This window comes from Pseudonaja textilis, chromosome 1 (assembly GCF_049901715.1).
Source record: "Pseudonaja textilis isolate UNSWEBS1 chromosome 1, rPseTex1.2, whole genome shotgun sequence".
Lineage (NCBI taxonomy): Eukaryota > Metazoa > Chordata > Lepidosauria > Squamata > Elapidae > Pseudonaja > Pseudonaja textilis.
This window is the reverse complement of record NC_141990.1, coordinates 96,721,374-96,733,274: the sequence shown is the minus strand read 5'-3', so window position 1 is coordinate 96,733,274 and position 11,901 is coordinate 96,721,374. Positions and strand designations below refer to the sequence as shown.

Below are 11,901 nucleotides of genomic sequence, written 5' to 3'. Positions count from 1 at the left end.
CCAGTGCTCCCTTTTATTGAGATTTTAGCACATGGTAAGCATAGCAAGTATAGTCACATTGTGGATTACAATAATTAGATATAGTACAGACTTGTTTACAGTTGTCTGAGCTGCTTGATTGTTTCTAGTGTTTGTTTTTAATTTCTTTGCACTATCTCAGTGACCATTAAGCAAGCATGTATGTATAAGGTCTTAGATTAATCATTACCCAATCATTACCCAATACCCAAGTCAAAGTTTTATTCCCACAGTTATTATTTCCCTAATTAATTCATTAGTTCAATGAACTCTATTTTCATCCATAAAAGTTTCCATTGCAAAGAGTAAATTTGCTGTTCTTTTTGGAATCTAAAAATTCTGGGTAAAGGAGAAAGTTTTAATTACAATGTTATGAACATACTCATTGCAATTCTTTTCTTACCTTACCTTAAAAATACAAAGGCATTTTTGATTTACATGCCAAGTATTTGGAATGTATCATTATATGAAGAATTATGGATTTACCAATAGGAGATGCTGCCAGAACAATGTTATTGTATTTTCAAACCTGAACCCCAATCCCAATTTCTATATATAATTTTATATAAGAGTTGTTATATTATTGTCCCCCTCCAAAGGCAACAGTACTTCATTGGGGGTGGGGGTGGGAGGAACGCCTGCATGCTCTATCTAAGAGCCATGCTGAATAGGTGCAATCATACCAGAAAAGTCTTAGCTGTGTTGAAAGGCTTTTAAAATGCCTTTCTTCTGAGGATTCGATTTTCCTGCTGGGAGAGCTCCGGTGCAAGGATACAGACAACTGCTTGAAAGCTGGATCTTTTTATTTTCAGGAAGGCAAGAGATAGCAAGAAGTCTGCATTCCCAGGCCTAGGTAGCTTTGTATGATAAGCCCCTGATTTTTATACTTTTTTTCTCCTTTTGTGTGTGAGTGCTTGTGTTTCTTAATATTTTAAATCCTGTCAGGGGTTGTCTTCGTTTCCACTGGAGTATAAACTCCACGGGGTGGTTTGATTGGATTATCAGTTTCGTCCTAATGTTTTCTTATATTTGTTTTGTGGCAATCTCCTGTCTTTCTCCTTTGCAATATATTTTGTGTCTTTTGTCTGTTTGTTTTGCTGATTTGGCATGTCTTGTGTTTGTAAGGGTTTTCTTTTCTTGTTTCCCTAGTTTTCTTAATTATTTGGGCTTTTGTCTAAGGGGCTTCTTTAATACCTTTTATTTGATTTCTTTTCCTATGCAAGTTTGTTTTATGGCTGGCTTGATGTTCCCTTTGGGCTTTTCCTGCTTGGCTGATGCCACTGTCCTAGTGAAGTTTCCTTTCCACATCTGAAAGTCACCTAAATTTGTTCCATGAAAATCGATTCAATATGGTGAGAATACATAATTAGAATTTCACACTGGAATGACTGTCAGCCGTATTAACAAGAGTTGCATTGGGTGCTGTGGCTTCTGAGCATTCACTGAAAAATGTGCTATAGAGCTCAGCTCCCATGGAGCTACTGGAAGGCAAGTGAAGTGAAAGAATTTGGCCAGAGGAATAAAGGAGAATTTGATATATGCATAGAAAATGAAAGCTGTAGAGTTTCAAGGGGCCTAGTATGTGTATCTGTTTAAAATTTCTGTGTTTACCTAGTGCAATCTGTACAGAAAAATATGTGTTAGTCTATGCAAGGAATAAGTTCATTGCATCATGAAATGTAATTGCACAGTTACATTATGCAATTATGTAATGAAAATGTAATTGCATAATTACATTGTATTGCAGACTTTAATTGAATTACATGGTCTTAGTTTGTGTGGACACTGATGACAGCATGTTTTCTCCAAATGCAGCCAAGTTCAATACATTGGGTTAATATTTGTAAGAATGTTGTGCATCCTAATTTTTTGCTCATTTATTCAGATAGATGCTGGCAAACATTTTGCTGACACTTTAAATGCTATCAGTTCAGATAAAATAAAATAAAATCAGTTCAGATAAAAGAATCTGACTAACATAAGGGATGTTGTATAAGGGACCAGAAGGTCATGACAAATCACTTCTACATTATTGTCTGCTTCATGGATGGAAAAACTTCCATGGAGAAACTTGATAGGGGTGTGTAGGGTGTGAGTGGTTTGCTATATGTGTTTTCAGTATTAGAGGTTTTATCAATAGCTCTCATATAATCTAGGGAATGTCTTATGCTTTTCCAAAAGCATTTTACAGCATTAAGAGTAAGGTTGGCACAGTGATTAGAATGCAGTATTGCAGGCTAATTCTGCCAACTGCCAAAGATTGTCACTAGCTCAAAGTTGACTCAGACTTCCATTCTTCCAAGGTCCATAAAATGAGAACCACTCTCCTCTCTCATAGCATACTGATATGCTTGAAGCCCCCGCCTTTTAGGTGTGTCATGGGGAGGAGCATTGACTACCAAATGGTGGACATATAGTTATGGATGCTGGTTCAGTTTTTTAGCTAAGACTACTAAGTGGTCATTACGAACACTCAACTTGGAATTCATCTCTTTTGTCTCTATAAAATGTCACCTTTATTTTCCTTTTCTTTCCCCCTCCCAGCTGGAAACAGTGTGGAAGTAGGTGAATTGTTGTTTCAGGAAATGGATGACCTGGAGTTGAAAGAGGATGAGGACAATCCAGACTATAACCCTGTTCATCTAGATACTGACTAGATCTGAAATTCCAATACAAGCTACAAGCAGTGACAAGCGGCTGCAGAAGAAGTTGGCAGAAGAAGTTGGCCGGAAGTGGGCTCCTGCTAGGTTGAGCTATCAATGTTGTCCCTTCAAGGTGAGTCAGTGGCAGACATCCCCCTAGGATAAGTCCTGGTTCCTTTTTTGGTGGCCGAAGAAACATAAGACCAGGTCTTATTTTGGGGAAACGTGGTATATAAAACTTAATTTTCAGTGATTTGTGTGGTTGATAGGTAAAACCACCAAAAACCTGAATCGACGATAGATTAATCCATTGTCGCTGAAAAATATTTAGGGGTCTACTGTCTTACAACCAAAATGCTGATCTAGCCCTCAATGAAATAGAGTTTGATACCCCTGTTTTAGAAGATGTCTGAGGTGTATAGCTTCCCCAAAGAATGCTAGCTTTTGTCTTGTGTTCTACTCTTAAATTTTATCAAGATGTCTCTGATAGTCACTGTTGATACCATTAAACCCAGTTTTCTATATCTCTGAAACCTTCTAGGTTTACTGTCAAGAATGTAAAAAGGTGACCTATATAGTGGATTTTATATTTCCAGGAACTGGAAGTAATTTCTCATCTTTTGTTTTGGATTATATTTCATCTTCCCAAAGTTTCAGCAACCAAATTCTGTTGTGCTCTATAATTGAAACATTAAAGTTCAAATTCAATCAGAGATTCAAAAAAAATCAGCTGTCCGTATGCTATGTAAAAATTAATTTTGGGTGATTTATAGGGCTGATTGGTAAAACCTCTAAAAGCTGATCTGACAATAGATTAATGCATTGTCACTGAAAAATATTTTGGGGTCTACTATCTCACTTGCTAAAATGCAGTTCACGGGAAGCATTCTCAGAATCACCACATCCCAGTTTACCTTTCGATTCCTTTTTCCAAATTTATGACCAATATGTGTTGATAGGAAATTAAAATATGGATTTGAAAAATAAGAGTTACTGGTGTAGCTTCAGAATTGCTGACTCTCAGAATATCCATAAGGCTTTTTCCAATGAGCTTCTTAAGTGCATCCCAGTAAGCCAGCTACTGTGATATAATGATGCTCAGGGCACCCAAATCAGAGGTAAAAAATAAATAAACATGTCCACCATTTGGCAGTCAAAGCTCCTCCCCATGACACACCTAAAAAAAAGGACTGGGGGCTTCAAACATATCAGTATGTTAAGAGAGGGGAGGATGGAGATGTCAGGTGAGAGAGGCAAGAAATTTAGTCTACGTTAGCAGATTTCAGTAAGCTCCAATATTTTTTTTGGCATCAGTCAAGGACAGGAGTTTGCCAACTCTATTTAATATGATGACATTCCCAAATTAAAGAACCTTAATAGCATAATGCCACGACACCATTAACTTTTTGGGATTTTTATACTATCTTTACAGAGTTTCAACATCATATATTAAAATAGAAATTAATATAAAGGAGAAAAGGAAGGATTTTCAAACCATGAAATCATCACAAAGAACATGTAGCATGTTCTGGCAATTTCTTTATTCTTCAGTGTTCCTTCATCTTAATCCTTTGCTTTCCAATCTTAACATTTTCCTTTAACATGGGTTTGGGATTCCTTGATTCTCAGAGAATTGCCATTTTTGGTCATGGATGGGCTTGCACTGTGCCAGACAGACTCAGTGTGTGATCTGTGAGTTCTTTGGGATTAGCAACTCCTGTTCAAGGATATGACTCGTGGAAAGATATATTTGATTCTTGCCATTTCAAGGTGTGTATCACACATTATTTTCCTCCGCTGAGCTGGAAATACACTGAGGATCCTCCTGAATATCCCAGCAGAATTTGAAGGGCAGCGTTTCCATCCTCTCCTTAAAGACACGGTCAAACCTTTCACTCTGGGCAACGGTCATGAGGTTCTTCCAATCCCCAATAGTGCCTGGGAAACAATGGTTAAAAATATGTCAACCGTTTTTGTATTCAATTAAACTAGAGGCTCTTTATGTCATCCAGTCACCAAAATGTTCATTCTTACACATTTTTCTGTGACTAGGTTTGTGTGTTTATACAGTTATGTAAATAGGAAGAATACCCTGTTTGAGTTCTTCAGTTTTATGTATGAGAACATAGTAAAAATCTAGTCTTAGCAGGTCTTAAAAGTATGTAAATACAACCTCAGATGAACAACGTGACATTACACCATGTCATGATTTATTTTATAAAAAGAAAGCCAAAATGAAGGATCTGTGTGTGCAAAACTTACGATTCAATAGTTTTGAAAGAATTTTGATTCCATTTTGGAAGAATTTTGGCCCACTGTTCCTCACAACATTGTTTCCGTTAATTGAAATTTGTGAGCATTTGTTTATGTACAGTTCACTTGAGGTCTCACCACAGCATTTCAATCGGGTTGAGGTGTGGACTTTGGGCCATTGCAACACCTTGGTTTTTTCCCTTTTCAGCCATTCTGTTGTAGTTCTGCTGGTGTGTTTGGGGTCATTGTCCTGTTGCATGACCCAATATTGAACAATACTTAGCTGTCAGATGGGTGTCTTAACATGTGATTCTACAATACTTTGGTATACAGAGGAGTTAATGGTCAACACAGTGACTGAGGTGTCCAGATCCTGTGACTGCAAAGCAAGTCCAAATGAGCCCCTCCCTCCACCACCATGCTTAATGGTTGGTATGAGATATTTGTGCTGATATCCAGTATTTGATGTTCATCAAACATGGCACTGTATATTGTGGCCAAACATCTCCACTGTGGTCTCATCTGTCCAAAGGACAGTGTTCCAAAAGTATTTTGTTTTGTTCAGATGCAACTTTGGAAACCAAAGCTGTGCTGCAATGTTCTTTTTAGAGAGAAGAGACTTTCTCCTGGCAACTTTTCCAAACAAACCATACTTGTTCAGTCTTTTTCCAACTGTAATGTTGCGAACTTTAACATTTAACATGCTAACTGTAGGCTCTGAGATGTAATTCTGGGATTTTTTTTGCAATTTCTCTGTGGATTGCATGTCTGACCTTGGGTGAATTTGCTGGAATGTCCACTCAGGAAGATTGGCAACTGACTTGAAAGTTTTCCACTTGTGAATTAACTTCCTCACTGTAGAGGATGTTGTTGGGTATAACATTGATACACCAACTAAGTTTGGGTGAATAAATATATAAACCAAGGTTTGGGAGTTTGTAACTTGTAGCTTTAAGCACAAAACTGCTTGTAATTAACTAATTAAGGGTGCGGTTACAAACGGCAATAAAAGGCAGTAAGAGAAACGTAACCTCTCTCTGCTTGTTTTTTCTGCTTGCTACTGTTTGTTTGCTACTGTTTGCTACAACTGTTTGAATACCTGAACGAAAGGACTATTTCATTGATGTGCTGATCTCCTGTGAATACTCAGCGTTGTCTTCAAAAGGAAAGGTATCAGAGGAGAAGATATCTTTACAAGCAGATAAGGATATAGAACTGACTACTAAATGGACTAAGTTACTGAATGGATATATTTGTGAATGACATATGGACTGATTGACAATGTTTAAACTCTAATTGGATTAAACAACTATTTAAACTATAAACAGTGTTTGTCATCAGTGTGTGTAAACTCTAGGGCCCTTCCTCTCTCATTTGGCTGCCTGGCTTGACTGCTGCTGCACATTCTGTTTGGGGGTTTGTCCCCAAACACTAACATTGGTTATGGGCCCAGTGAGCACAGTCTAACTAACCAGGATATAGCAGTGAGAGTTGGTGTGAGTTGCACATTACTGTAAAAACAAACTGTTTTTTCATTAGTTTTTAAATAGTTACATATCTGAAGAGCAATGGCACAAGTAAATTTGCCAAATCTGTCCATAATATCCAGACTAGATGGAACAAACTATGTTTCATGGTCAATGAAATGTAGTTTACTTCTACGAAGAGAAGGTTTGTGGGACATAATAACAAACCCACCAGATGTGACTAACTTAGATCCTAATGTTGAAGAGGATGACAAAAAGATACAAGACTATAAACGAAAGAATGAGCAGGCTTTATGCATCATAGGACTGACTCTCTCTGACCAGCAACTTATCCATATCCGTGGAGAGGAAAATGCTGCAAACTGCTGGGAGAACCTCAGGAAGATATATGTTCGGGACAGTGTAGGAGCTCATATATATCTAACACGCAAACTATTTCGAACACATCTTCAGAAGAATGGAGACATGTTAACTCATTTAAATTGTATGAAGAGCATTTTTCAGGAATTACAAGAAAAAGAGCTTATATTTAATGAGTTGCAACAAGTATACATCATACTGTCTTCATTAGATCAAAGCTATGATGATTATGTGACTGCTTTAGAAGTATTGCCAAAAGATAGTTTATCATTAACCGAGATTACCGGCAGGCTATTAGAAGAAGCCAGAAGAAGGTGTGAATGTGACCAGCTGAGAGAAGATAAACCTAATAAAGAAGAGAAATTATCTTCAAAGCTTGAAAGAAACCAACTAAGTAAATTAAAGCACCCGGAAGAAGAGAATTTATCTTCGACGGCATACACAATTAAAAAGTGTTTTAATTGTGGAGGCAGAGGACATTTGGCAATATTCTGCAGAAAAGAAAAAAGCCAGAATGTAAAAAAGCCAAAGAAATCCTTTTGAACTAGCCACGTTTAGCAACTGTGATGTGAAGAATGATTTATGGGTGGTGGACAGTGGTGCATCCCACTGCATCACGAGAGATAAGACAAAATTTATAAAAATGTCTACAAGCTCTCAACATATATCACTTGCTAATGGCTGGAACCTCAAGGCCAAGGGAGAAGGTATTGCATACTGTCCATGCTTAAACCAGGATATAAAAATGTTGTATGTACCACAGTTAAAAGTGAACTTGCTTTCTGTAAGGGTATTAGACAAACTAGGTTATGTAATTACATTTAAGGATAATAATTGCATAATTGAAAAGGATAACAAAAGGGTAACTGCAACTTTAAATGGAACATTGTATGTATTACATGATAGTAAGAAAGGGGAGGCACAGACTGTATTTAACAATATAAAGCCTCATAATGAATGTATCCATTTATTGCATAGGCGTTTGGGGCATGTAAATTTTAAAATGCTAAAACGTGACAGTAGAGTTATCTGATGGAATAAGGTTAAAACCTTGTGATAAATATTTGCGTTGTAATGTCTGCTGTGAAGATAAGAGTAAAATATTGCCTGCAAATAGGCTAAATGGTTTCAAAACTAAAGAACCTTTAGAAGTAGTATTTGCAGACATTATAGGTCCAAAGAAACCCAGTATGGGGGTGCTCGATATATATTGAGCATTATGGACCATTATTCTAGATATGGGTTTTGCTACCTAATGAAAAGAAAAACTGAAACATATCAACATTTTTCAACTGGTTAAAATTTGCAGAAAGAAAGACTAAATGGCAACTGATAACCCTGGTGACAGATAATGGTACGGAATTTGTTAACAGCAAATTCCAGAATAGATTAAAGGTAGCTGGAATAGAGCACAAGAAATCTGCACCATACAGACCACAACACAACGCATTTATTGAGAGAAGAGGCCAAACACTACAGGCAATGGTTAGAACTATGTTAACTGATTCTGGATTACCTGATTCTTTGTGGGGGAGGCCACAATGTGTGCTAATAACATATTGAACAACGTTGTTAACACAACTACTGGTGAAATACCATTCACCATGTGGCATGGCAGGAAGCCTGATCTGAGTTACCTGCACACATTTGGTGCACCAGTATGGGTGCATATCCCTACACAACTCAGGCGAAAAGGGCAACACAGAGCTAAACAATTATTCTTCGTTGGTTACCAAGCAAACCATAGGGCATATAGATTTTGGGAGAAAGGCACATCTAAGGTGTTATGTAGTGCCAATGCCCAATTTCTAGAGCACGTAGGATGGGATAAGTTAGAACAGGATAACAATAAAGAAGTAATTATTGAATCCTATAGAAATCCCATTAATTATCCCTGTAACTTTAAGAATAAAGTAAAGAGAGAAATACAGGCAGAGATAGAGCCCATAAAGGAAGAAATAGTACCAATAGCTGAGCAAGCTGAGGAACATGAACAGGTAGTAATTCAAAAAGTCCTCATACTAGCCCTGCAATTCCCAGAAGAACTACACGAATATCTAGACCGCCTGATAGATACCAGGCTAACACAGTGTGCCAGATTAATAAAGTTCCATATACTGTAGATGAAATAAAAATGTATCCTACTAAAGATAAGGAAAGTTGGTATGCAGCAATGAATAAGGAATTGAAATCCTTAAAGGATATGAAAGTATATGAAAATGCGAGATTACCTGTTGATATAAAACCCATTGGCTGCAAATGGATTTTTAAGATAAAAACTGGAAAAGATGGTAATATAATCTATAAGGCACGATTAGTAGCCCAAGGTTTTAGACAAAATGCCAATGACTATGATGAGGTATTTGCACCTAGCCTTAAAGCAGCAACATTAAGGGCAGCTTTAGTGTGGGCAGCAAGCAAGAAAATATATAGTCAACCATCTAGATATAGAAACTGCTTACTTGCACGCTCCACTAAGACATACTGTATACATGAAAAACCTATTGGATTTAAAGGTGAAAATAATAATGATTATTGGTTGTTAAAAAGAGCCTCTATGGTCTTAAACAATCAGGCTATGAATGGAACCAGTATATTGTAAAGGAACTAAACAATATAGGGTTTAAAGCTGGTTTAGCCGATCCATGTCTATTTAAAAGGGAGACAAATGGGAAAATATCATTATTACTATTATTTACAGATGATATTGCTTTGATTACAGAAACTAATGATGAAGCTAATAAAATAATAGCATCATTAGCTAAGAAAATAAAAATCAAGCAATTAGGGGAGATAAAGAAATATCTAGGTTTGAATATACTGAAAACACAGAAAGGTTTTAAGATATCTCAGGAGGATAAGATATCTAAATTGCTAATAGATTATAAGATGGAACTTTGTAAGACTGCAAAGACTCCAATGAGTCAGGATATTTGCAAAATGGATGCTCAAAGTCCCAAATTTGATAAGGTAATATATCAATCTTTGATTGGTAGCTTATCATACATTAGCAATTGGTCAAGGCCAGATATAGCTTATTGTGTTAATCAACTGGCACGACATAATAATGATCCACTACAATGTCATTGGAAAGCATTAAAGAGAATTTTGAGATATCTTAAAGGAACATTACACCATGCACTGTATCTAGAACCAAAAGGTGATCTAATACTGAGTGCTTATGCAGATGCTAGTTTTGCATCAGAAAGAGACACAAGAAAGTCGACTTCGGGAACAGCCATAATGCTGGGTAAGACATTAATAGGTTGGAAGTCAATAAGACAACAGCATATAAGTTTGTCCACTATGGAAGCAGAATTCTCGTTATTATGTACTGAATTAATCATGTATAAGCAGATGATGAGTGACATGGGATTAACTGTAAATTATCCTATAATTGTACATGAAGATAATCAGGCAGCAATTCAAATGGCCACAAATATTGCAGTAAAAACTAGGAGCAAGCATACAGATTTAAGGTACTTAAACGTTAGACAATCTGTAAAGAGTAAAATGATACAGCTGGAGTACTGCATGTCGGAGGACAATATAGCTGATAACTTTACTAAAGCCCAAGGTGCCATTAAGCACCAAGAGAGTTGTGTAAAGTATGGTTTTAGATTGTAAGGGTATTGTATATTTATATCACCCAAAAGGGGAGAATGTTGGGTATCACATTGATACACCAACTAAGTTTGGGTGAATAAATATATAAAACCAAGGTTTGGGTGTTTGTAACTTGTAGCTTTAAGCACCAAACTGCTTGTAATTAACTAATTAAGGGTGCGGTTACAAACGGCAATAAAAGGCAGTAAGAGAAACGTAATCTCTCTCTGCTTGTTATCTGCTTGCTACTGTTTTGTTTGCTACTGTTTGCTACAACTGTTTGAATACCTGAACGAAAGGACTATTTCATTGATGTGCTGATATCCTGTGAATACTCAGCGTTGTCTTCAAAAGGAAAGGTATCAGAGGAGAAGATATCTTTACAAGCAGATAAGGATATAGAACTGACTAGTAAATGGACTAAGTTACTGAATGGATATATTTGTGAATGACATATGGACTGATTGACAATGTTTAAACTCTAATTGGATTAAACAACTATTTAAACTACAAAAACAGTGTTTGTCATCAGTGTGTGTAAACTCTAGGGCCCTTCCTCTCTCATTTGGCTGCCTGGCTTGACTGCTGCTGCACATTCTGTTTGGGGGTTTGTCCCCAATCACTAACATTTAGGATTTAGGATATGTGATTATGAATGTATCATCATCTTGAATTTCAAAACTCTCCAGTGAATCTAAATTTTCAGGTGAGGAGATTCCAGTTATGAAATAGAGACCTTTGTATTTATACAGGGTTTCATCCTCTGGTTCCATTTCTTCAACTGTTGATGTTGAGCAATTATCAATACTTCCTCCATGTATGGTCAATATTGTATTAATTCGGTTCTTTAAAATAAATGAATCCTGCTAACATAAAGAAAAACAATGTACATGTTATTATTTCCCTAATTAATTCATTAGTTCAACGAACTCTATTTTCATCCATAAAAGTTTCCATTGCAAGAGTAAATTTGCTGTTCTTTTTGGAATCTAAAAATTCTGGGTAAAGGAGAAAGTTTTAATTACAATGTTATGAACATACTCATTGCAATTCTTTTCTTACCTTACCTTACCTGTATAGTCTCTGACAGTCACTCATGTCATGTCCTTAAATCAGCTTATTTGCTTTGGCTTGTCAATGTACTTATACCCCTATAGAGTGCTCAAATATTTAAGAAGGCTGATCTTTAGTAAATCATTGCGTCAGTACTACTTCTGTATTCCAAAAATGAACAAGAGAGGACATCGAACATGACTGAGCAATAACTTAATTTAGAAATGTGAAATGGGTCAAGGGAAACTTTTTCAGCTGACAGAGACTTTTATCACAGTTGTCTTACTGTATCCATACATTTATTGAAGTATAACTATAAAAATCAGTATGTTTTAAAAATACAAAGGCACTTTTGATTTACATGCCAAGTATTTAAAATGTATCTGTCAGCTTTAAAATTCAGCTGCCACATTTTGTTAAGAGAATTGGTGGAGTTGAAAGATTAAGGTTATTCTGTATGTCGTATTAAGAAATTCCAGTGG

The 11,901-nt window shown here is 36.4% G+C and overlaps 2 protein-coding genes across 2 annotated transcripts in view; both read right to left on the bottom strand.

Moving 5' to 3' along the window:
• Nucleotides 1-11,577, bottom strand: part of LOC148127732 (amine sulfotransferase-like) — a 28,237-nt gene extending 16,660 nt beyond the window's left edge. Inside the window, exon 1 of the mRNA XM_087912596.1 lies at nucleotides 11,434-11,577. The gene's annotated coding sequence lies outside the window, so the exon portion shown is untranslated. The remainder of the gene's footprint in view (nucleotides 1-11,433) is intronic.
• LOC113452249 (amine sulfotransferase-like) overlaps nucleotides 4,059-11,901 on the bottom strand; it is a 54,177-nt gene continuing 46,334 nt past the window's right edge. Inside the window, exon 7 of the mRNA XM_087912639.1 lies at nucleotides 4,059-4,598. Within this exon, the coding sequence (XP_087768765.1) occupies nucleotides 4,438-4,598 (161 nt within the window). The 3' untranslated portion in view covers nucleotides 4,059-4,437. The remainder of the gene's footprint in view (nucleotides 4,599-11,901) is intronic.